We start from the raw sequence: 26,012 nt of genomic DNA, 5'->3' as shown, positions 1-26,012 counted from the left end.
GTTATTAAAGCTATTTACCACGTCTGTGGTGTTCCAAGGAGCTTCCCAGACCCGTGTGCACAGGCAGTGCCAGGTATGGGCAGCACGAGAGCAGGGCGGAGGCACCTCGCTGGGGGTACCTTTGGTTTGGGCTGCCCCTTTCCCCAGCATCACTGGGTGTCTACAGAGAGTTGCCAGCCAGCCCCATGCCCCCTCTGCCCTCTCGTAGGGGTCTCTTGTGCTCTGTGGAGGAGTCTCAGCCCCTTTCTGCTGTCAAGGTAACCGTGTGCCCCAAACATGCCAGACCCTGCAGCAGGAGAGTGCCTGTCCCTGCTGACCCTCTGGCCCTCCCTGTCATGGGCTGCATGCTGGGTGTGCCTGTCCCTCGTCCCTCTGCGCCTCGCAGGTGGGGTGATGTCCACATGCTGGGGGTTCTGAGGCAAGGTGTGTGCCGTCGGACATCCTCCACCCGGTGTAGTGCTGAGCACCCGGCAGCTGCCCCCACCCCAGCACTGCCTGCACGGTGTCCCTGCACCTGCCTGCACAGTGTCCCTGTTCTTCTGCAGAGCTGGGTTTGGGTACGTGCCCCTCGTGCTCGCTGGGCTCCAGCATGGCCCCGCCATGGGCAGCTGTCCCCTCGCACTGATCTCTGCAGAGGCCTCACGTCCACGGGGCACTGTGAGGAGACAGGGCTTTGTTCAGAGTGGGAAGAGTGGGAGAAGTTTCTACAGATGCCAGCCTCCTGAAGAGCAGCCCTGCTCCGTGCCCTGCAGACAGGGAAGGAAATGGGATGAGCTCTCTGAGGCTGATTAAACTCTGTGCTTCCATTTCCAGCGTGTTCCCGGCAGCTTCCAGATGCCAAGAACAAGACGTGTTTCACCTTGTTGATGGTGTGAAGTGGGTTAGTGCTTCATTGCTGGCTGCTTGAACGAGAGGTAAAGTAATTGGTACTGGAGCTATTTACGTTAATCCTTTCCCCAAACCATCTGGAGAGCAGGCAGATAACCCCCCTGAAGCAGGCTGGCTGGCTGCACAAAGTACTTCCACCAAGAGATGTCCAAGTGCCTCCCTGCAGTTCTCCCCTCTGTTGGGGCCACGTCTCCTGGAGCGTGACTGGTGACTGGTGTCCTCCCCCTCAGTCGGACTTGCAGCTCAGGGTCTTTATCTGGTGAGGGAATTGTAGATGCACCCATGAAGGAAGGCTCTGGGCTAGATCCTGCTGGGAGCTGGGTGACAGGGGATCCTTCCCGTGCTGGCTGCACGCTTATGTAGCAATCAGGGTGCAGGGTCCTTCAGTGAAAACCGAGTTTTCTGGGGAAGGTAGACCCTTCCCTTTCAGCTGAAAGCCTGGCTGTCTTACAGACGCCAAAAGCCGGCAATTTAAGGTGAAATTTCTGACCAGTCCTGGCTGGCCGCCTTGTCTCCCTGCCCAGCAGTGAGGCAGAGGATTAGCTGGCACAAGGACACCATCTCCCTCCTCTAGAGGTGGGCTGTCCTGGGGGGGCCAGAGCCAAGGCAATAATACCCTGTGCTGCTGTTACTGCCTTGCTTCGGAGCCGCTCCAAGGGCTTTGCGAGCATTAGGGGATTAGCCAGGTCTCCAGCCCCGCCGAGGCAGGAGGGTTCGTTATCTCACTTCACAGGCGCAGGGGCTGTGGTCTGGGGCAGGGATGGAGGGAGCAGCGCTGCCACGCCGTGTGCTGCTCGGCTCTGGGGACCGTGGTGTGTCCTGGGGGGTATCTCCGCCACCTTTCACGGCAACGTTCCTTCCCCAAAGTGGTGAGGACAAGTGGTGCCGCTGAGCCTGGCCCAGGGAGGTCCCAGGAACCAAACCCGCCCGTCTGTGGCAGCCCTGCCTGTGCCTCTCTGTCCGTTGGGTTTCTGCCCCTGAGCTTTGCTTGTCTGGTCGTGGCCGTGCCGGCAGCACAGCCAGACTGGGAGCAGGGGTCGCAGGGGAGCACCGGGCAGCGTGGGGCTGTTGGCAGAGGCTGGGCCCTGGCTCTGGGGCACAGGACAGTGGCCTTCAGCCCGGCACCCGCAGGATGCTCCCTCGTGCTGCCGCTCCGTGCTGGGCCTGGCTGGAGAGCCGTGAGCAGGCAGCTCATCCCCATCCCAAGCGCGGAGCTGCGCACGCCGGAAGGTGTCAGCCGGGTCGCTCGGTGGCGGGAGCGCCGGGGGTGCATGCGAGGGTCCCAGCAAGGCAGGACGGCTGCAGCCGCGTCCCGGGGACCTTGGGGCCAGCAGGAGTCACGGGGCTGGGATGTGGCTGGCAGCCGTGCTCCCCAGCAAAGACCAGAGGATCTTTAATGGTGCAGGTTGTCAGGGCTTTAATCTCTTACTCGTTTCAACTCTAATTTCTAGTGGCCACGTCTGTAACGTGGTGCTGGGGCACTGGCTTAGCAAGGACCTAGGGAAGAAAAAGTGAGTCACCAGCTCTGCTGCTCTCCAGTAAATTAAGTTAATTAAAAACCCCCAGCAACTATAGCTTCTGTCTCTGGACCTGGAGGGGCAGGTGAGCTTCAAACCCTCTTTGAGGTCCTCATTTTCTAGCCCAGGTAGGGCCAGAGCAGCCTCCCATATAAATGAAGTTGACTGGCAATTATAACTCTGTTTTAATGATTTTGGTAATCAAAACCTTTGAACTTTGGGGATCTGGAGTTTGTTTTTCCTGCACTGGACCGAAATGACAATGTTTAGCTGGTTTTCCTGGCAGAGCCATGGTGAGATGTCCACTGCTCAGTGAAAAGCTAAATGCCCTTCATCTCTCTGCTCCCCCTGCGCTTGGAAGCAGCGACTCCTCCGGAGCCTGAGCCAATGCTGGTTTCCTGCTCTCAACAGAGGGGATAGAGATTGCAGTATTTTCCAGGCCGGTGTAAGGGATTTCAGCTTTCAGTTGTGCTGATCTGCTGTGAGTACCTTGCAAGCCCTGGTAAGTACAAAGACTTTCATTTCCTGCCTCTCCTTGGATCCTTTCCCTGCTCCATCTCCCCATCTCACTGGTCACCAATGTGGTTCCTCGCTTGGCTGCTCTCCCCAGCACCCTGCCATAGCCCCTTCCCCACCCAGAGCATTAAGGAGACCTCGTGGAGAGGGGGACCTTCCCTGCACCATGTGCTCTCGGTTCTGCTGGCAGCCGGGTCCTGCAAGTTCCAGGTCATTGCTAACGTAGAAAAGCCGAGCAGCCCAGACCCAGGGTGATGGGCTGCCTTGCAGGGGCAGCACAGGGCAGCAGCAGCTGGTAGCCAGGCGCTTCCTGACCGCAGCACAGGGCTCAGCGGTGACGGGGCGCAGGGTGCTGAGCGCTGCAGGCCTGCAGGGAGGGCGCAGTCCCGCTTGCACAAGCGGCACATGCATGGACACGGCGCGGCACAAGCCCTGCAAACTGGTTCTGCTCCCAGCTTGGCACCGCGGAGGGAAGGAAGGGCAGGAGGAGGCTGGCAGCAGTGTGGGTATTCCCTTTTATGGTCCGAAATGAGTCCGATGTGATCCCAGGTGGAAACGCTGGGCAGGTGCTTGTGTTTGGGGGAGCCCTACGGGCCCCTTCAGCCCCGCTGCTGCTGCCTTGCCCACGGTGCAGCCCCTGCAGCCGCTGCCCAGCACCAGTGGCCCTGCACACAGGGCTCTGCCAGGGATGTGTCGGGCATGGGCACTGCAGGGGATGCTGTGCCCCTCCTTGTCTCCCTCAGACACATGCAGCCCCCTCGCTGGGGCACATGTCGTGTAGCTACTGGGAAATCCCCCTTGTTCTGACCCCTGCTCTGAGGAAAGCAGTGCGTGTATCTGTTCCAAAGGTGTGGATTGTTTCTTTAAATACTGGATCCAAGTGTACATTCAGTACCTGTCTGGAAGCCTCCTTGCACAGGGGAGGGTAGCAATGGTGACCTTGGTTTCCAGTTTGATTGCTGGGGTTGCTCTGCTGCCCAGCCCCGAGTGACGGCTGATGTGGGGATCCCACTCTGTGATCCTAACCCCTGCTTAGCATCAGACCATTGGCAGCACAGGTCCTTTCCTTCCAGTGGCTCTCCTCAGACCTTGCATCCTGCTCTTGGGCAGGGAACGAACCCAGGTCACTGTCTGAAAGGACAAAAGGCTGCTCCATGGCCGGCACGCTCCGGGTGAGCGAGGGCCAAGGTGCTGCTGACGGGGCAGCTCCCTTTGCAGGGTGAGAGAAGCTCCGGCGTTCGGGTGTGGGGCTGCGGCTGCTCCCGGGCTCCCTGGGGAGCTCCGGGTGGGGAGCAGGACTTTCCCTGGCTGCCGGGGAGGGTGGCTGCTGTGGAGTGCGTTCCTACAGCCAGTGATTCACCACTAACCCCACGCAGCCTCCACAGCTTCACCTGCTGCTCCCTTCCCATGCGCAGCAGAGCAGACATCAGTGCTGGTGCCAGGGGCTGGGGGCACCTTCCACCCCCTCCCCTTGCCCAGCCTACCCCACGCCCCTCACCCATGCCTGCCTGATGAGGGGATCCAGCCCTGCGCGTGGTCTCAGCTCCCACTCAGCCGGTTAAATCCTCCCCTGCTTCCTTCTCTGAAGTTGCTGGACTCTGCCCGCGGGGTCTCAGAAGCTCCTCGGGGAGCTGTGCTGCCTGGGGCTGGCTCCATCGCTGCTCCTGATGCAGCACGGCCGCAGCACGTGCCTGAACCCTGGAGAGGGTTTCAGCCCAAGCCGGGAAGGCTGGGCTCAGCTGCAGGCTCAGCTCCATCTGCTGCACCATATTGGTGACCACCCACAAAGATCCAGGCTCCTCAACCTCTGCAGACTTACTGGGGAGCATGAAAGCGCACGGAAGCAATTAAGGGTGTGATTCATCCCACTCTTTACTATATTGCTAATAACAGAAGACCCCACCTTGGTGCTTGTACTCCGGGGCTGAGTTTTTGGGGCTGGCAGTCGGCACACAGCTGCTCATTGCTTCCGAAGCTCGATCTTATCTGGAGGAGTTTAACATGGATCTTCTCCTTCCAGGTACTGTTGTGTCTGGAGTTTAGCTGCCCTGGAACTACCACGCTTTCAGAGATGTGCTGCTGTTTCTCCAAAGCCTCAGCATTTACTTGAAGCCCAACTTCCACCAGGAGCTGGTGAGCAGGGATCAGGATCAGCTGCCTTATCAACAAAGAAACCCCACTGCTTTTCCACCTGATTAGCACCAGGGAAAGGGACAAGTGGCCAGTGTCCAGCCTGGCAGCCTGTGTCTGGGTTCGCAGGTCAGTCACTGCAACCAGACCCAGAGGTGGAGGAGGGAAAAGCTGCAGCCTGTGTGGCCCTGTAGACAGCAGAGATCTTCCCACAAACCTCGGAGCAAAAGTGTTCTTGAAAAGGAGATCCCAGCCTGTCAACAGACCCGCTGTCACTTCTGCTGCTGACAGTGACACCGAGGTCGCTTTGGTAACATTATACTGGGCTTGTGAGGCTGTTCTGATTGAATCACAGTCCTGCTGTGAGCTTCAGTTCCTCTCCCTTAAAACGGGATCTAATGGCCGGGGCTGCTGCCTGCTGGGTTTTACTGCACAGGCCCCAAACTACCAGGGGCTGCCTTAGAGCTTTACAAAGTCTAAGAGCAACCTCAATAGGTTCTAACCAAAGCCCCTTTTCTCCTGTTTCAGGTGATCTGTGAAGATTCTGTACTGAGATCTTCAGTCAGAGGGGGAAGAAGGAGCGAGAATCTTTTCTCTGCTAACGGAAAGAGCGGGTAAAATGCAAAGGTGAGTCTGTGTTTGTGACCTCAGCCCCAAATTCAGCTGGTCCCAGGTTTAGATCTCAGCCCGGCAAGGGCTCTGTTAATTGCCTCCTCAGCAGAAGCTGCTCGGTTCAGGCCTGGATGGTGCAGGCAGAGGACGTGGGCTGGGCAGGAGTTACGTACTGCTTTCTGAAGCAGAAAACATTCTGGTCTGCAGGTGAAGCTCTCTCTTGGCTCCCACCGTGCAGCTGGAGCTCGCTGCAGCGGGCGGGAATCAGAGCAGGGATGTGCTTTATCCCCGCTTACTCACTCTAACAACTTAACTCCTCTTCTTATGAATTCCCTCGGGCCCCTGACCTCTGCAGACAGACCCTGGCAGTTCAGCAGGAGGGGAGAATATCCCAGGCAGCCTGATGCGGATGACGCATCTCACCAGCGCCACGAGCACGGGTGCTCTGGCTTTGCTGGTCTGGGCTTTATCTTTCCGACTCGCTGCCTGTGTGCTCAGTGTTTGTACCCACCGCTCGCGCCTTGGGCTCGTGCCGCTCCCGCCGCAGCCTTACCTGGAGAGGGGTGCCGTAGGGGAACTCCGCTTTCTCGCTGCTCTGGGTGGCCACGGTGGGGTTGCTGGAGCTGATGAGCACGGGGGAGCTGATCTCCAGCGCCTGCCGCTCGCCGGGCGCGTGGACCATCCGGTTGAGGGTGTTGAGGGCGGTGGTGATGGAGAACTGCCGCAGGCTCTTGCGCCTGGAGTCGGGCACCTTGGGGAAAGCCGGCGAATCTGCGCCCTTCGCTTTGGGAGACGCCGTTCGCAGGGACGCACACTTAAACTGGGGGGACCAGTGGCTCTTGCTGGTCTGCAGGAGCTGCCGTGCAGTGGTGTTTGGCTGGAAGAGACAAAGGGAGAGGCGATGGCACAAGTCAGAGTTACACCTGGCACAGTTTCCCCCTTTCCTCTCTTTCCCCATCTGGCAGCAGAGCTGTGGGCAGGGTTCAGATGATGTTACGGGTGATCTTTAAGCTCGTGGCCCAGTCCTGTCCCTGATCCGCTTTTGGTGACAAATCCCACGTGCACAGTAAAACCGGTTGTGGGAGAACTTGTTGCTCAGACAAGGTGCTGCCGAGGCTGAGCGCTGCTGCCCAGCACCGGACAGAGCCCGTGTCCTGCCAGAGCTCTGCAAGGGCAGCGGGACGGCTCTCCAGCACTGTTCCAGATTAGAGGGGACGTTTGGGCACCCCTTCCTTTTCCGCCCCACCAGTGGTGTTCCCGGCACAAGGAGATCTGCCCGGTTACGCCTCTGTGGGCTGAAGCACCCGCGCTTGGTGCTGCTTCCAGGGAACAGGGCTGGCTTGTTAACTGCCGGCTTAACGAGGAGGAGCCGGGCCCGAGCCTGCGTGTGGGCAGCGTTCAGACAGTGTTTCCTGGGAACTGCTGATCACACAGGACGGACGGCAAAGGGCATGTGGTGACAGTGTTTGTACCGCGCCGGCTGCCGGGGCAATTAATCAGGATTTACTGCTGACACGGACGGATTTGCACCCACTCGTGGGAGGCACCGTGCCCGACCCTGGGATGAGCCAGGGTTACGCTCAGGCAGGACAGGGACAGCGTCTCCCAGCGCTGCTGTTTTAAAGCGGGGGCTGTTTTCACATTTCCCTCCTCCTTACTCCTTACATCAGGGTGTAGAAACCATGGTGAGTGTGTACGTACACACGTAAGGCAGCAGCATCTCATCTTGAGAGGCTGCATCTTCAGCCTGAACCAAAGCATCTTCTGCCTTCTCTAAGCACCAGGAGGAGCGAATGGACTGGGGCAGAAGCCTCAGTGTCTCAGCCTCGGAGAGCCTGGCATGTCCCAAACAGCCCTACCCTTGCCGTCTCCATCCTTAATACCGAGTTCCTCGGTGGCTTCACGTGGCCCGAACGCACAGCTTTCTGCCAGCGCCAGACTTCCACGAGTAATTACTGAGGCTGAAATGATTTCATTAAATGAAAAGACATTTTACAAAATATATTAGAGCTTCAAATAAGACGTTTTACTGCCGTCCTTTCATAAAATAGCCACAAAGACGTGCTTGCTGTAATTACCATGATTACAAGTATTAATTTTATTTCTAGGAATCCTGGCTGGTGCCATTTACACCCTGCATCTCAAGCTAAACTGCAGGAATACAATTAATGTCTAGACCAGTGCTGACAAAATGCTGTGGGGAGCGGGCAGCTGAAAGGTCCCTGGAGCCGGAGTGCCGGGAACACCAGGAACGCCGCCCAGGACGCGCTGACCTGGCACAGGCAGAGGCGTCCCCCCTGCAGCCCCTGGAAGGCAGGTGGGATCTCAGGGGCAGGTCCCCAGCAGACAGAGCGATACGAGAGCTACAGCAGAACCTGTTCAAAACGCTGGTTTGCTGTTCTGCCTGGATTGTGGGCTTGTTTTCCCAGTCGCTGCGTTGCAGAGAGGGAGCGGGAGAGCCGCTGGCTGCACTGAGGCAGCGGTGGGCTGGGACGAGGGCTCTGTCCCTGGGTGCCGGTTTTGGGTGGGCACGGGGGTGGCTGGGCTGTGCCCCCTCCACGCACGAGGTGGGATGGTCCTGGCTTGGGCACCTGTGCTCTGTTCTCACCGGCTCTGCCCGGGCCGGTGGTGCTGTTGGTGAAGGGCAGGAGCACGGCATGGCAGCCGGGGTGTGGGGTGAGGGTGGGTGGGCTGTTCCAGGGAGCATCCTGGGCGGTGCGGCCCCTCGGGTCCCCCAGGACTGTGTCCTGCAGCACCAGCTCACTGGCCCTGCTCTGCACCAGGCTCAAACTTGTTTTTAATTTACAGGTGTGAGCGTGGCTGGGTCAGGGCTGTGGACACCCGTCTGAGGGCCAGGACATGAAAAGCTGCTGGCTGGCTGGCTGGCTGCCTCCCATCGCGTGGCAGGGCCTCTCATGGCCACGCACACAGCAAATAATGGAAATGGCATTTTAGCTACAAACCAGGGGAAGAAAACCTCTGTGTAAGTGCTGAGGTAACTGGTGTCACACTGCTGAGATGGCTGCTTCGGGAGGGGAAATCACCTGGCACTGCCAGGGCACAGGCATTCAAATACTCCAGAGGAAAGAACCTCCCTTGTAAGGACCGACAGCTCCGTCTCTGTGGCAGGGCCCAGGTTTCTGAGCAGCCCAGCAGAATTCAAGCTGAGCTCTTAAGATGTTTTGATTTCATCTTCTAAGGAGAGCTGCCACGTGCCCAGGGGATGTAAGGAGAGTTTTACAGGAAGCAAATTATGGTTTTCCCTCTTCTGAACTAATTCCTGAACTTTGGGGCTAAACTTGCAATGACTCCATGGGGGAAGGGGGCAGAGGGGGCTGTTCCTGCGGGGTATTTACACCCCTGCAGAGTACATGCCTGAAGTTTCCATCTGAACTGGTGGGAGGTTTGTATTAACCCTGCAGTAAGCTGTTCAGCTTTCATTAGTTCCATTGGTTTCTCACACCCAGCTCGTTTTTTGTAAAAAACACCAGACTGAGCTGCCCAGGGCAGAGCTGCTGTCTGAGGCCAGGCTGTGGGGGACAAACGCTGCTCCTGGGACCTCTAGCTGAGGCTCCAGCATCCCCAAGCAGAGATTCCCTGCCTGCTGGGGCTCCGGGGGGATACCTCACATCTGAGGGGGTTTGGAGAGAGGTGGCACCCTCCAGTCTGTGCACGGCTGGAGGAGGACCCGGCACCGGCACTGCACCCCCACGTTACCCAAGGGGTGCTCCAGGCTTTGTCATTCCATAGGTGACAGCCGAGCGCTGTCACAAACCTGGGGGCAGGAGGTGCTCCCGCCTCTGCAGGAGCATCTCTCTCTGTTAGGTAACTCCCCGGTGAGAAGTGGCTGTGGGAGGGGAGCTGAGTGCCGCCTCCTGAGGCAAACACACACAGTGAGTGAGCCTGAAACAAAGGCCAGCGGGGTGGAAGAGAAAACACAAACGCAGGTGGCAGAAAGCCGAGGGGGGCGGCTCCTGCTAAGTGGGTCTGGACGGTGAAGGGAGGGTTGCTGGCTGCCCAGCCTCTCTGCGTCTGCACTGGAGAGCTGACAGCCCCTGTTTCATAGAGCTGCTGGAGATGGGGCTGCTCAGAACTGGGTTTATTCTTCAGTCCCCCCCCCTTAGTCGGAGACCAGAGCTGGCACCTGGCTTTTCAGCTTCTCTTGCTCCCTGCCAGCCACTGACTCCCTGGGGACACCTGCCCTGGACCACAGCTGCCTTGTCCTGCCCGTGGGAGCGAGGAGAGCATTGCATGGTGCTGTCAGCTGGATGGAGAAAGAGGTGCCTTCTCTGCTAGGGCCCTGATGCCTCTGGGCAGCGCTTTCTGCTCTGCTTGGCCATGCCTCACCTTGCTGTGAGGACAGCTGACTGGGAGGTGCAGTTACTCCAAGCACATCTTCTAGCAAAGTAAATACAGCTCTGGGCTTTGGGAATGAGAGGAAGGCAGGAAACGTTCAGCTATTGCTCTGCAAATGTACGCCCCAAGTAGACCAGGTATGTTCCAGCTGCATAAATGATGTGCCCTGGGCCTGGAGGCAATTTTCTTTAGTGTAGCAGGAGGTGTCTCCTAGACATCTCCTTTGGTCCTGAGAGCAGCAAGGGGGAGAAGCTGAGGGGAGGGAAGGGACTGGGGGCAGCGCTTGCATCGCTCTCTGGATGTACCCGTGCGAGCCCCTGCTGGGGGGTCTGGCAGCCACCAGCAGTGTCTGAGGGGGCTTGGGGACCTCCCCCATTGCCAGAGGGGAGTTCCTATGGAGCAGAGCCCGAAGAAGCAGCAGCCCAGGGTGCTGCGGGGGGTGTTACCTTGTGGAACGTCAGGCAGTCCTTGGTCTCCGCCTTGTCCCTGCTCCTCAGGTCGAAGCTGTAGAGTGCCCTGCCGAGGGGCGGTGGCAGGGGCAGCTGCTTGATGACCTGCACCGAGCTGGCTGGGAAGACGCCGCTGACCCCGTTGACCTCCCCCAAATACCAGTTCTCGTCCAGCTGTCGGAGCAGCACGATGGTGTCTCCCTTGTTGAACCTCAGCTCCCCGGGGTTGTGTCCGCGGTAGGTGTACAGGGCCTTGGCTCGCGGGACCTGCGGGGGGAGAAGCAGCCCCAGCAGTCAGGCTGTGACAGCCACGTTGAACAGACAGAGTTCCCCAAAAGCATTCCTAACTACTGGGAAAAATTTACAGGTCTAAAGCTTAAGCATGCATTTGTTGGGATTAACTACCCACATCCTTTCTTGATGTCTTTTCCTAATGAAGACAAGCTCCAAAATACTTATGCTAAATTCGTGTCAAGATGAAAAGCAGGCTGAACTTGTTTAAGAATATTAAGAAACAATTAATGCCTCGAACTAGTCTTCCCATGGGAAATTATTGTCTGCTATAAGGTCTCCTGTAAACACAATGTCTGTTTAATGGTCCCAGGTATTTCTCTCTGGGAAGAGCTGGAGGTCGCAGCCACCATCCATCTGACCCGGCAGCTGTCACCTGCTTTGCCTGTCTGGGAGAACAAAGTGAGGTGAGTGCAGGTACCTCTGGTCACCTCCTGCTCTAACACCTGTGACCATGGTTTTATTTGGGCCTTTGATCTGGGTTCTTACTGTCACTGCGGTGTGACAGAGAAGGAGGAGACAGACCGGAGCCAGAGGAGGTGAGGGGGAGCTTTCCCCTCCTGGCTCCTGTCAAAACAAAATGACAGAGGTCATGTGAAATAGTGGCCTTACGGACCCTCATCAATCCAGGACAGCTCTGTTTAACACGGGGTGCAGCAGCTGAACCAACCCCAAGCCGGCCCTGGCCTGGGTGCAGTGAAGGGGTGCGGGACGCCGGTGGGCAGCTGAGGGGTGTTCTGGGGGAGCAGGATGCACAGGCACTTTCTGGGTTCCGTGTCCCTGTTCTGGATACACGTTTGGGGGGTCCCTTACAGCAGGAGGCGGCAGCGCTGCCCAGCTCCATCTCTGCGTACTTGTGTTAAAGACAAGATGGGCATGTCTTCAGTCTGCGTGGCTGCAGTGCTGCATCCCACACACGTGTGTCCCGGAGCTGTCTGTGTTTCTGTCTGCTGCCACTTGCAGGACCCTGGCTGTGTGTGAGATGGAGAACACAGAGCATTATGCTCTGTCCTTCTGCTGGCCTTTGGCTGCTCCCTGACCTGCTGCTCAGCCCTGCAGTGGTCAGGCACTTGGACTGGATGGTCACTGTAGGTCCACTCCAACTGGAATACCTAAACCGAATCCTAAGCCTAGCCTAGCCTAGCCTACTTTATCCTAATCCTGGCCTATCCTCATCCTAGCCTAGCCTCTGTGTCTGAGTGCTGTGAGGTGTGCTGCCATCAGAGGACAGGCTGCCAGCAGCCCCTCATCCCTTGGTCTCTGCAGACATCAGAAGTAAAAGTCGTAAGAACACTTATTGGGGTGTGTGTTTGTGAAGCCCTGATCGCTGCTGCTGCTGCTGCTGCAGCCCAGGTGCCAGTCAGTACACGGCATCCCCTTCCTGTCTGGATGAGTGGATGTCCAGCCTCACATCCAATGGGAAGTGGTGCCCAACACAAAGTGCTTGGCTCTGCTGCAGCAGTGTCTATCTTGAGGCAAACGGGTTGGTTTTGGCACGCAGACAGCTGTGTATGTTCTGTTATCTGACCTGTTAGAGCTGCAGAGGTGCTGGTGCCTGGGACAGCTGAGGACAAGAGGCTTGTGGCTCCTTCTGTGCCAGTCTGCAGATCTAGATTGTCCTTCTCCACCTTTTAGGGTTTGTAATGTCCCGAGTGGGGGGCTGCAGGAAGCACCTCTGTGGTGGCAGAAGAGCTCCATCCGCAGCCAAGCGCTTCACACCCAGCACGTCTCCAGCTCTGGTCGGCCGGCTGAGGGGCGGGAGCAGGGCCCCATCCCAGGAGAGCTCAGCCCCACAGGTATGGAGGGAAGCTGGTGGGGAGGTGGGATTTGGGGCTGCTAGCTCTGCCTCTCTGGGACATGAAACGGGGGACTCTTGTCTGTGGCTGCCAAGCACTGTGGCCCTGTGAGTGGGACCCTGCATTGGGTTTGGGGAGGAGAACACGTTCCAGCACTCCCAAACTGAGGCTTGGTAGAAAAAAGGAACCAAGAAGAGAAAAACTTCATGCACTGTGTTTGCTTCAAAGCATTCGAAACAGGAAGCAATTGGTTGTGTGTTTAGTTCTAATTGACTCATTTTGTCTGTTAATTTGTGCTAATGTTAAACCCTTGCACTTGGCTTAGTGACACTGAAGGTAGGTGATGCTGATGAAGGCAAGACCCAGGCCAGCCTTGCTCCCATCAGTTCCCCAGGCTCCTTCCATATGGGAAGCAGGGACCGTGTCAGTGGTAGGAGCTCCAAACTCCCCCTGCAAACAGGGGCACGCTTCTCATGCGAACGCACTGCGGGAGCAGAGGATGACAGGAGGGCCAGTTCTCCTTCAGAGAGACTCTCTGGTGTTAAACAAGGACAAGGAGCACGGAAAGAAACCTTTCATTGCCTTGGGAGCGACCAGAAAACAAACAGGGCTCATGCAAGCTGTGGAAACAGGGCTTGTGAAGGAGAAGCAGGAACGTGCGGGGATGGGGAGAGAGCAGCTGCCCAGCAAAGTAAAACATAAAAGGCATCAAGAACAAGTTATGGAAATGTATTAAAACCAAGAGAAACTCTGGAATGAAATGCATACCGCTCCTGACTGGGAACAGAGCAAGCAGTGGGTGCAGAGAGTCTGGAATAGTCTTTCTTTGGTGAGAAAAGGGGTGAGACAGGACGGCTGGCTGGAATCAACAGCTGGCATCCAGGAAGGATCGGTGGCATTAGGGCTGGCTGAAACCCACCCACCCAGTCATGGGGCTGTTTCTTCTCTGCCCACGTTCACAGCCTTCATTTCTTTCCCTCCTCTTTAACCCTTTCCCCCACTCCTGTGCCCTGATGAACCTCACAGCCCAGTCTTTTCTCCAGTTTCCCTCTAAGCCTGGTTTTCTTCCCATGGTTGTCTCCTGGAGCTCGTGGTGACTGTGGACACAATCTCACCCCTCACTTTGCAGAGCACAGACCTTGTATTCGCTCATTGCAAACTGCTGCAGATGTGCTGTGGATCTGAGTTAGCTCACATGGACGTTCACACGCTGCTTTAGCATCCACGGGTATTCAGGGCTGTGGTGGGGTGGGAACGACCTGCTGGTCCTTCTGAACACTCGCAAGGTGATGTTGGTGTGTTCCTTCATGGGTGTTTTGGCAAGGGCTGGTTGTAATGGTGGTGCCTGGGCCTGTGCCTTTGTCCCTGCTAGATGGCCTGTACTCCTGGGAAGGGCTCTGCAGCTCCCGGTGCGAGGGCTGAGGAAGGGGGAACCAGGAGCCTCTGGCTGGGTGCAGGCTCGGGGTCAGCACAGGGTGCAGGACCCTCCCACCTGCCCGGGGAAGGGACACGGGCAAGCAGAGCTGCCCTTAAAGCCCCCTGGGAACTGGGTGCCTCAAAGGGGTGACAGATCGAATGAGGAGATGTTGGACTGATGCACATTAGCAAGGAAAAGCTGGACCACGCTGGGCTGCCTCAGCACCTCAGGACTGATGCTATCAAGCCCTGTGTTCTTTGTAGCTGCTGAAATAATTTTTTCTAACATTTCAATACTCTGCTAACAGCAAAAATCAATGTTAAAAGAGAGGAGAAGGATTTTAAAAAGCCTGAGTACCACAAAGTGTTTTGTTTTGGAAACAACTGAAATTAACTTGAGACAAAGAACTCGAGAACATTGTTCAAGCCAGGAAGTGTTTAAGGTCCCAGTCAGCTTTCTGTTGCTTTTTAAAAACAGTTTTGCTCATCTGTTCAGATACTGAGTCAGAAACGGCCAGCTGATTTCCCAGGGTATTTAGGACAGAACCCAGCCTGTGTCTACCCAGAGCCACCGACGTGGTTTTACCATACGGGCACTTTCCAGCTCTGCAGGCCTGTCACAGAACAAAGCCTCAAGCTGAAGTTGGCAGAAGGACGTACTGCAGGGTCACTGTTGTTTCATGTGCTCTTAAGACCTACGAAGGACAAAGAAGAACAAGTCCCCCTGGCAATGCAGCACCCCGGCGAGGCGGGGGCAGCTGGCAGAGCTCCGCTGCCAGCAGCTGACCCATCGCTGGCTGTTCCTCCTGGAGCCAAATCTCATTCCTTTCCCAGGCTTCGGCTGGTTTCTGTCCACTCTCAGATGCGGCAGATCCTCGGTGCAGCATCTGTTTCGCTTTATTTAAAGTAGGTTAATTGCAATGGCAGAAACTGGGGTGCTAATTAAACCTGGCGATAAAGACAAGGAGCGCCTGGAGGTAGCTCGCTCCGGGACAGAGGGAGAGGCTTTCCCGGGCGAGGACGCGGTGCTGGGTGTGGGATGAGAAGGCACCTGGCTTGTTGTGATGGATTTTTCTCCCGTTAGCATGCCTGAGTGAGATGTGCCCTTGCTGTTATCAGCCCCCCAGGTATTTCTGGCTCTCTGAGTGGTCAGAGACCCAAGTGGGGGTTGTGGCAGATGCACCCCAACGCCTTGTCCCCATCCTTAATGGATATAAGGTCGATAAGGGAGAAAAGACTTTGGGTTTTTTAAACTATTTTTGGCATTTGGCATCAGCTGTGCTGGGGCAGCCATCCAATCCACCCGAGCCTCCCTCGGTACCAAACAAAGCGGCTCGGTAAAAATACATGTGTGTGTGTGAGGCAGCGATTCAAAGCCTCTCCTCATAGCTGGGAGAAACACACACTATAATTATCTGAAACGAGCTAGTTATAACCTCCTCATTATTGGCAGAGGATTAAGGTAAGACCACACATCATAGCGCTGGTAGTGGGAAAAAGAGAAGGCAAAGCAGCATGTGAGGGTGGCTGTGGTGGGGTCACGAGGCAGGGACGTCAAGGGGAGGAAGTGAAGCCAGGGAGCGCAGCGAAGGGCAGGGGGTTTGGTGGAGGCTGTGAGCGCCTGTAGCCCTGGCCCCAGCAGCTCTGTGTGGAAGCACCCCGAGGAGCTGCAGGGCCCTGCTGTGACTCTGTCTCCACATGAGTGGCTGAGCTGCTGCCTGCGGTACTGGGGGTGAGTGTGGGGATGAGGCCGTGAACACCCCTGCACGTGGGACTTGTTTCCTCCTTCGCCCGTTTCCAGGCAAGGCTCCCAGCAACGAGACGCAGCTAGTGATGTCCAAAGGGACCCTCCTGGTTCCCAGATGCTCTGGCTTCATCCACAGCCGCACAGATGAGCGCGTGGAGGAGCGGCAGGCCGAGCCTGGAATGGCTGATGGCTTTTAGTGTCCAGGGAGGGCAGAGGGAGCTGTATCAGCAGGACACCCCTGTCCCTGCACCACTGTCCCACAGCAGCGCTGGACCTGGCCTTCCAAACTTCAGTGGGTGCTGTGCCAGCTCCAACAGCTGGGCCAGACCTGTGGGGCAGGGGAGGCTGCTGCAGGTGGATCAGGAACGGCCTCCGACGGGTTTGGACCTGCACCCGGGTGGATTCCCAGCTCTGATTTTCATACCTCGGCGTGGGGAATGCCCTGGAGTTGCTCTGCGCTGCGCCCCGTCCCTCGAAGGCAGGCAGCACCCCAAGCACGCCGTCTCCTCCCCCAGCCCTCAGTGGCTTTGCAGTAAATACCGAGGGCCTGATCCTGATCTGGGTTTCGTGGGTGTCGCCCCACGTGCAGGGAGGCAGCTGCACCCAAGGACCTTGCTCGGGAGAACCGGCTGAGGCACGGGGTGTCTGGAGAGCCCCGGCCCCTGAGCTGGGGTGGCAGCAGCCCTGCCAGGGCTGTCCTGCCCTGGAAGAAGCTGGCTGACCCAAAACAGACCCAAGACGCTGTGAACGAGCTGTGACAAGCCAGGCCAGCCCCAGCAGTGTCACCTGGAAAGCCCAAGGGGATGGAGATGGAGCAGGGGGAGATGTGGACATCCTCTGTGCATGATTTGCAGGGTCCACGTGGGCGGCGGCACAGCCCCGTGCTCTGCGTGAGCTCTGCCTCCCCCTGCCACCCCCGGCACTGCCTTGTTTGTGCAGAAGAGCTAAATATCCGTGCAGTGCAGAGGCAGGGATATTCCTGTAGATACACGATGTCGGTAACACTTTACAGCCTCCTCGAGAGGAACAATTTATTTCTAGGATAGTGCCAGGAAGAAGAGAAAGCCAGTCCTGGATGTCTTCCAGTTTGATTTTTCTCCTGCTGGGTACTGTGGGCTTGTTTCACAACTGCTTCTTCATCAGGTTTTATTTCAGACCTGTTTGGAGTGGGCCCTGGTCAGAGGGGGCTGGCACAGGGCTGTGCTGCACAGGGGCATGGGGGTGCTGGAAACAGGGTTCACCAGGACTTGTTCATTGTTGAACTGGGCCCTGTGAGCCCCTCGACTCCATCGCACCAGCTCTGCGCCTGGGCAGCAGGAGTCTGCGTACAGCTGAACTACTGAACCACACTGAGGGGCTGAAGGACCTCGCCCCTGAAAGCGGTGAAGGAGGGTCCATGCCAAAGGAGGGAGGAAGCTCTTCCTGCCACCCCTCTCCTTTCCTTTAAAGGCCTGCACGGTGTGGAGAGGTGGTGTGCAGCAGGTGAGGGCACGTTTCATTGCCCAAGATCTGCACGTGAGCTCCGGAGCTGTCTCGGGAGCATTAGTGTCTTTGCTCTTGGCTGCAGCCCAGGGTGACCCATCCTGCCTGCATCTTCAGTGCAGGAACCCCAGAGCACAGGGACGGGCTCTTCCACAGCAGCCGTGGGAATACCCAGAACATTCGATGCGTGCAGGGAATGGAGAGCTCGTGTGCCGAGCCCGGCGCCAGGCAGGAGGGCGGCAGGAGCCAGCAGCCAGCAGCCCCTGCTCTCGGGATGGTGTTACCCGGGGCTGCTGAACAGCGGTTCCTGCCCGAGCACGGGCAGTCGGGGACTGCAGGGGAGTGATGGTGGAGATCCCATCCCTGCTTTCCTCGGGAGGGCATCGGGGGGAGCAAAGGGCAGCCTGGGGCAGTGACCCCAGAGCACAGCGTGGGCTGTGCTCCTGATGAGCAGTGGTTTGCACACCGTGGGTGGGGCGCTGGTTATTACCTACACGCTGACACCGAAGGACATGCTGTCTGTCTGTAAAGAGACACAATCAATAACAACTGCTGTCCATTCTGATTACTGACTTTCTGCAAGCCACTGTCAGCATCCTGCCACCGACTGCCTGCCTTGCGATGGGATGAATGAGCCTGACACCATCTCTGCATGCTCAGCTGGCACAGTGCAGGGCACTTCAGGATCCAGTTGGATGAAAAGAGCTATTTGAATGTAAATTAATTGCCATTACAATTCTGGGTTTTGCTTTTCAGCAGAGGAGAGAACTTCAGCCTTGTCACATGGAACAAAACCATCAAAAGTGAACTTGTCATTTCAATCTCTTCGTACAATTATGTTCTGAGGATTCAGACAGCTGGGTGGTTTCTGTGTTATTTCTCCCCAAGGAGGGACTGCTCCCCTCTTCCACACACGGGCGACTGTGCGTGCCAGGGAGAACAACGTCCGTCCCCTCCTGCTCACGTCGGTGCTGGAGCTCACCCGCTCTGCCCCAGTCCCTCCTGGGCCAGGACACGAGGCCAGCAGCCTTCGGGGGAAGTCGGAGAGGGAAATCGTGCAGATTTAGCTGGGTAAGGAAAACACCATCTCAAGTTACTGTTGTACTGAAGTTGGGGCTGTGATTTACAGACTGAAGAGATGAAGAGCAGCCGAAGGAGTGTGCAGGAGCAGGTGTCACTGCGGCGGCTGGGGCGGGTTCCTGTGCTGGTGGTGGGACGATGGCTGCGGTGAGCGGGAGCACCGCATCCTCTGCTAACCAACAGCCCTTCGCTGTGTCACTGCATTGAGGCTCATGGCACCTCTGGACATTGCCTATGTCTGGCTTTGTAACGCAGAGATGGGATGGGGAAATGATCAAGGGAAATACAGAGCAGCTTCTGTCATGGAGAAGCTGAGCTGATGCTGCACCAGCGATGGCCATGGCACCACTGCAGGCCCCGAGAGCAGCGCCCAGCTGCGTGCCAGTCCTGTCCCTGCCACTCCGGAGGAGGACGGTGCTGGATCAGGCTTTACTCTGACGGTGTGGAAGCAGGAGGAGTGCTGAGGCACCACGAGGCAGGAGCCAGACCTGATTGTGGCTTTGGCTGGAGATGGATGCTCCTTGGTGCAGGCAGAGCCGTGAGGGTGCAGGCAGAGCTGTGAGGGTGGGCCTGACCAGCCATTCTGTGAGAGGGAAGAGGGGAGGCTGGCAGCAGCAGCACGGGGCATGGCAGGGTGAGGGAGGCTGGCAGCGATGGGCACAGGCATGGCAGGGTGGGGGAGGCTGGCAGCAGTAGCACGGGGCATGGCAGGGTGGGGGATGCTGGCACAGGCTCAGCAGGGTGACGCCAGGGACTGGGGACCAGCGTGTTCGAGCTGCAGTGTCTGCACAAACCCTCTTCACGCCTCTCCCATTCATGGTTCCTGCTATCAACTGTTTCAGTCTCTGCTGCAGTCAGCAATCTCGGGCAGTGGTTAAGTTGTGTGTCATGGTTTTAAGCCGCACGGAAAACAAACTGTGTCAGCCCTCTGCGTGCCCGGTCATGATGCTCTGCCTCAGCACCGCGCTTCTCAGAAGTGGCTGTTTACCATGCAGGGAGGAAACCTGCATCCCGCTCCCTCCTCCTGCTGCCCCGAGCCCTCTCCCTGCCAATTTCATGCCCTCCCTGTGCCGGGAAAGGGAGCAGCATGCCACCGCCCGCCACCCGGTGCTGCCAGGCCTGGGCACCGGTGCGGTGTCACCGCAGGCCGTGGCTCTGCGAGCTGGGACAGTGCTGGTGGACAGGATGGGGATGAGGACAGTGCTGGCCACCCCTGCGGGCAGCAGCCCTGCACGAGGTGAGTGTCCGTGCTGTGCCCCGCCACTGTTCAAAGCCGCCGGGCCCTGAGCCCTCCGATTGCCCAATAACCGTGGTTTGGTTTCCGTGTTTCAGGGAGGTGCCTGATCAGTGACAGTGCATCTCGCCAGCAGCCACCTCCGCTCAGCAGCCATTTTGAGGGCAAGTTAATGACTGTCGTGAGGCGATGGCCTCGCCTCAGCTGTCGGCCGGGACCGGGGAGGTCAGAGTCCACCTGGCTTTGGGCATCCGCATCCTGCCTGGAGCTGAGGCTGCAGAAAGGAGCCTCTGTCCCTTTGCTGTACTCCTCTTCCCTCCCTGCAGAGCCAGTGAGTGATTCTGGGCCCAGCAGTTGTTCAGGGCCCAAAGGAAACGCTCCGGAATGGCCGGACTGCCAGAGGACACCTGTTTGCCTCTTAAAAACTGCCTCCTGCACTGCGCACCCTGTCCTGGCATCGGGATGAAATGGGGCTGCCCCTCATCAGGGTGAGCTCAAATACCCACTTGCAAGCTCACAAGGAAAGGTTTGCTTAAAGAAGAGCAGCAGTTCGTTCCTGCCTTGCACAGCAGAGTCCTGATGCTACATGGAGTTTGAATGCCTGAAAGTCAGTGATGGCAGAACCAAGCCCAGCATTTGGGGGCAAACTCTGCAGCCTGCCTCAGGAGGAGGGCAGGAGAAGCCAAGGACAGCGAGACAGGGTTTAAAGCGGCAGCAAGTGGGTCTTCTCCCTGCCAAGAGCCAGCCTCGCCTCTCTCGGGATGGTTTTTACACTGGCCCTGGCACACTGGCAGAGCTGCACGTGAACGTGCCGCCCCCTCTGCTCCCCTCTGCTGGGGAACACGACAAACCCAGGCCCCGGCCGGCAGTGTGGGTGCAGGGACGGTGGCCAGCTGCCAGCATGGAAGCGCTGTGAGAAGAGGAGGACTCCAGACTTTCAGCCTCCTCGCTGACCACGGTCCCGAGCAGGTGAGCACGCGGGCTGAGCAGCCCTGCTGTGCTATTCCTGACTTGCCATCTGAGCCTGACTCATTGCCTTGGTAACAAATTAAAACACTTTTATGTGCTTGCAGCTTGGTACCTCATTCTGCAGAACCAGGGGAACTGGCTCCTGATGTTGGCTGTGGAGGTCCTTCAGCTTTCCCCTGCCCTGTGGCATCGCCCCGAGGGCCCCGTGCTGGCCGTGCAGTGGGCAGGGATGCTGGAGGTGACAGGACCCAGCATCGGTGTAACCCATGGGGAGGCTGCTGGGAGCCCTCTGACAGGCAGCATCGCTCTGCATGTTCCCTGCACCACTACCGAGGAGCCTCTCTGGTCCACAGGAAGCACAGAGGGCAGTTTGCTGGTAACTAAAATGATTTTGAGCTGTGAGAGCATCACACACCCGCTGCAGCGCTGCCTGTCACACCATCCTGCCCTGGCTGGTGTACGAGCAGCCAGGACTTTCATCCATAACCCCAGAGGTGAGAATGCTAAAAGTACAGTGAAGGAGAAAAAAGGCACATCCAGCTCTGCAGAACCAGTTCCTGGGGTCATCCTCGGTGGGACAAACCCTGATGGGACATGGCTGTGGAGGGGAACTGGGGCAAGCCCTTCTCCCAGGAGGCCACACAGAATTTTTGGCTGAATGAAGCAGCTCCATTTCCAGTTGAGGGACTCTGTGCACCAGTGCCCACTGCCCGCAGCAGCTGCTGGGCGAGAGGATGCTCCCCCTCTGCCATGGGGCAGGAGCCAGCACTGCTCCAAAGGCAGAGGCAGTGTGCCCGTGGGGGGTCTGGGGTTTGTGAGGGCTGCCCAGTGCTTCCCAGCCTGAGGTGACGTGACACACGGTGTGAGGTGATGGCTGTGACTGCATGGAACTGCTGAGGGGTTTTTGGGAGGGAGGCTTGGGCAGCAAGTGGATCAGAGAAGGTGTCTGCCGGCGCCGGGTGCTGACACAAGGGATGCTTGGAATAAGGGCTCAGCAAGAGCCAGCTATCCAAGTCCTGTCTGTCAAATTCAGCGAGGAGTTGGAGATGTTTCTGGAGGAGAAGAAAATACCAAGACACAGGCACTATATATAGACGTCCGTGTGAAGGTGGCGACGTTGGAGTGCGGAGTATTTTTATCCCAATAGAGGTGTTATCTGTCTATCTCCCGTGAAGTGCTGGAGGGGGCTGTTAAGCACTCGCCTCATGCGAAGAGAAAATAGCCCAAGTCACAGCTAAATCTGTGCGGTCTGCGAGTGCCAGAGTCGAGCTGTCATGCCCAGAATTCCTCTGCTCTGGCTCGCTGCCCTCTGTTTGTTGCATGACAAGGTTCATCACCCAGGTAGCTGCTCAGTGGCCGGGATGGATTTTTCCCGTGCGCAGGGTACAGTTCAGGTCTGTTACTCCCCAGTGAAGTGCAGGAGTTTGTGTACACTTCAGCTCCTCTGCTCTCTCACCGGCGGCACAGCCGTGTTTTGCTTACATCGGGGCTGAGCCAGATAAGACGGATGCTTCAGCACAAGACATAACCACATCTGGCACATGCCAGGGGCGGTTCCTAACAGTTCAAAGGCTTCAGTGTGGATGATTTACGCATTCCCCTCCTAGCAAATCCTTTTGTTCTTAAATTCCAGACAGTTTATTATGTGGAGATCCTGAAAATCCAAAGTCCTGTCCTCTCTGCACAGATGCTGAAGGTCCCACTGCCTGTGCGGGCTGCCGGCAGCGGGGACAGGGCGGTGCAGTGTCCCTGCAGCCCTGCCCAGCCGGGCTGTGGATGTGCATGGCCGTGCTCGTGGGCACAACCCGGAGTGTGCCCACCCAGGACAGCACAGAGGAAGGGGACTCAGAAGGGATTTAAACACCAGCAAGTAAAGAACAGCTTGGGATGGGCTGTACCTAGAATATTGCCTGGTCTGTAAGGACTAGCTCTGGGAAACTCCTGGCTGAAAACAGGGTGCTGCATTCCTGCTAACTCAGCAGTTAACTGCTGGGCCAGCCACACTTTCCTCTGGAGTGAGCCAGGTGCTTTGCCTGCTTGGCCATGAGGAGACTTATTTTACTTGTTTGTCTTCATGGATGCTCATGAGCACAAAGAGGAAAAAGCTGGCAAGGAAATATCTCTGCAGAGAAGAGAAACTTTGATCAAACTTGTGATCATCTCAGCTCCACGGAGTAAAGGAAGCTTATTTATAGAGCGGCCTCTTTGGCGAACACCAAACACATCCTGTACCCTGCTTCTGCCAGCGTCTGGCTGCAGCACAGCCTGCTGCAGGGTAATGTGCTGTGCTTTGCAGCTCCAAGTGCTGCACAGCATTAGCAGTAATTAGCAGGCTATGCAGATTGGGACAGGCTCTCTCTGGGGCCTGCAGCTCTCAGCAGACCCTGCCCTTCAGAGCCGCTGCAGTGCTGGGGCACCGGCGGAGCAGTGCTGGGCACGGGCTCTTCCCACTGTGGTTCCTGGCTAGAGGCATCGGCTCCACTGTTTGAATCACTGGTGGGCCGCTGCTCACCCAGACTGCTTTGGGTGCACAGCCGAAACTCAAGCGCAGGGAGATGACAGGTCACCCTTAGCCTGTCCCGTGCTGCTCTCGGGGGGGTCCCTTGTGTTCGCATCCCACCGCAGCACCCGCACTCCCGCCGGCTCCCGTCCGCGTGCATTTGAAACCACCAAAGCGTGGTTCATACCTTGCATTCTTCACCTGGTAGCCGAGGATTCCAAAGTGTTTTATAATTAACTAACTAATTAAGTCTCAAAGCATTTCAGCCTAACGTGCTTGGCTGTCCCCTGGCAGTCAGAGGGGTACCCAGTGCCGCAGCTCTCGCACCCAGTTCCCAGCAGTTTGGTCTCAAAATGCTGTCAGGAGCTGTGGACTCTGGATGTTGCCATCATGTAATGTCAGCAGCAAGTTCCTACCTGCCCTGGGAACTAGTAAAACAAATGAGGAACGGCTGAGAGCAGAACACAGATGAGGGTATTTGTGCTCTTTCACCTGGGGCGGGGGAGTCTGGCTGGGACCACCCCCAGCCTGCCCCCCCCAGCTGAGATACCCCCCTAAAGCTGTGACTGGAACTTGCTGCCCAATGGTTCGCACCCCGCACGAACAGCACCAGAGCCCCCGCCAGAACCTCTGTGGGAAAGGGACCAGGCAGGCTGCCACACTTCCCAGGGGAAAACCTGCGAGAGGAGCTCCCAGAGATGTGGGTTTGAGGCGGGACCCATCCAGGATGAGCTCCGGATGCCACAGAGGCTCCCGGGGAGACGCACACCGGCTTGTACCCACAGGACACAGGGTGCTCTGCAGCTCCCCAGCAATGCCCGCACGCACGGCCCTCCAGAGCACGCGGAGAGAAACCCTGTCCTATGCCTGCCGTGCCATTCCCAGCAATGCTCAACAGCCCGTGGGGCCACCGCTTGAGTATTGTGGAACGGCTTGTAGAGACACTGTGCAGAACGGTTTGGGTGGGAGCGATGGAAATCCAGGAATATCACACAGGAGGGGAGAAGCCACAGGTCAGTCTCTACCCCAAATGCAGCCTGAGCCAGGCTCCCTTAGCAGGTCTAACAACACGTCCTCAGTATTTAAGAACAGCTTTGTCACTGTTAAAGAATATGACAGAAACAACATTTAAAAATTAGCCTAGAAAATCACCCCTGGACAAAGTTACTATGTAAGTGGAGTTAAAGTGAACCATGCAGTATTTTGTGAGGGACACAAGCATCATGAGGTGCTCTCCTTCCTTCCCAGGACTGGGACACTGGGGGGCAGAGACAGGCAGTGCCTTTCTGCACCTCCAGCAGTCACAGCTTAGCAAGTAATTACATCACTAATTGCAATCAGGCAGAGATCAGTATATTGCTCGAATGTTGCAGCACCTGAAATATCCCCCCAAAAGTCAGGTGGCCCCATAAAACTCCTGGGGAACCCAGGAGTGTGAAGCTTTTGTGAGGAGAAGAGCGAGCCGGCTGTGCCCCCACCTGTGAGACCAGGCACCCACTGCTGGGATGGGCTCGGAACAGTCAAACAGCACAAGGAAACAGCAGCCACGTTTGCAAACAAAGCGACCTGCCTCACTTCAAACACTGTGCCACTGCCGGCAGGAAAGTTTCACAGCTCATAGCACAGGAGAAGAAAGCTTTCTATGCCCACAGACAGAGCAAAGGATGTGGCCTCTGCTTACCCCTTCCATGTGGATCCTGGGATTTGTCGCCAGCCGATGCTGCTGAAGCTGCAAGCCCCTGGGGACCCTCCTGATGGAGGCGGGGGAGGACAGGACCCCCGACCTCTGGATCGAGCCGAACCTGGTAACGTTTTGTCCACACCTGACTCCATCCAGGAGGCGAATGAGGAGCAGGTTGGAGGGCAGCTGCTCGATGCCGCAGAGGACAAGGGTCCTGCACTCGGGGCACCGGAGCTCCTTCTGGGACTTCAGGATCCTCTGCAGACAGGGCTTGCAGAACGTGTGCTGGCAAGGCAGCACCTTCGCCGTGGCATCGAGCTTTTCAAAGCACACCGGACACTCCAGCAGGTCAAGGAGAGCTAGATCATCCATCTTCAGTGCAGGGCCCCGTCACGAGCGGGGCTGGACCCGTCCGCACGCCACATCCACTGGCACGGGCTGGGACGCCCTCCTGCACCCGCGAGAGCCGCGCCGCAGCCCCGCTCAGCCAGCTATCCTGCGCGGAGCGAGAGGGAGGAGGGAGAGCAGAGCAGAGCTTGGCTGCTGGAGTATGTAATACATCCCACCTACATTGCAAAGCAGTGCCTCACCAGCCAATTTGCAAATTTATACTTTGCGCTCCCATCCCGGCGTGGAGTGAGTCACCGTGACTCAGGAGGAGCCAGGGGACGGGCTGGGGCTGACGCCGGGAGCCCCAGGTCTGGCTCACCGGGCAGACACATCCCATAGCTCAAGCTGCTGGCAGGACAGGCGGGCTCAGCCTTGCGCCAGGCACAAAGTCATCTCCCTGGGCTGCAGATCACACCTGACAGGACAGAAACGCAGCAGCTGAGGAGATGAGAGCCCCCGGTAAACATCCGACGGGACCTGTCTGTGTGCGGCTCGGGCTGGGAGCAGCCGCTCGCTGCGCGCATCCCGCACACACCTACGTGCCGCCTCGTTTCTCAGCCCAGCCCCAATTAAACCAGCTTTCTACCCGTTTTGACAGCAGCTCTATAAAAAGTCCTTCAAACACAAACAGTCTCCGGCGGTCCCTGGCAGCGAGGCGCGGCGCTCCGCAGTGCCATCCTCGCCCGGTTTGGCTGCCTCAGCGCTCTGAAGCAACCCAAGACGATTATTCCTCCCACAGCCTGAAGTCACTCAACCCGTCCGGCTCCCCGGCGCTGCGGGGCTGAGGCCCAGGCACACACCACCGCGGGATTCAAGTCCGGGCTTGCGGCAGCCGCGTGGCCCCGCAGCGCAGACGGGACGCCCTGTGCTCACCGCATGCTAGAGGGGCCGAGGGGAGCTGAAGGGAGCTGAAGGGGTGCTGAGGGGGCCCTTTGCACGGGGAGCTGGTGGTGGGGGG

At 57.6% G+C, this 26,012-nt stretch overlaps 1 protein-coding gene across 1 annotated transcript in view; it reads right to left on the bottom strand.

Annotated features, from left to right (window-relative positions):
* The window catches only part of SH3RF2 (SH3 domain containing ring finger 2), a gene marked incomplete at both ends in the record, with an annotated part of 32,118 nt that extends 7,082 nt beyond the window's left edge, over positions 1–25,036 (bottom strand). Inside the window, 3 exons of the mRNA XM_084268833.1 lie at positions 6,217–6,540; positions 10,466–10,735; positions 24,665–25,036. Coding sequence (XP_084124959.1) covers positions 6,217–6,540; positions 10,466–10,735; positions 24,665–25,036 — 966 coding nt within the window. The remainder of the gene's footprint in view (positions 1–6,216; positions 6,541–10,465; positions 10,736–24,664) is intronic.
* Between the last annotated feature and the right edge of the window lie 976 nt (positions 25,037–26,012).

This window comes from Gallinula chloropus (assembly GCF_964237585.1).
Source record: "Gallinula chloropus genome assembly, chromosome: 10".
Lineage (NCBI taxonomy): Eukaryota > Metazoa > Chordata > Aves > Gruiformes > Rallidae > Gallinula > Gallinula chloropus.
Note: the sequence above shows the minus strand (reverse complement) of the source record. Positions and strands in the feature narration are given on the sequence as shown.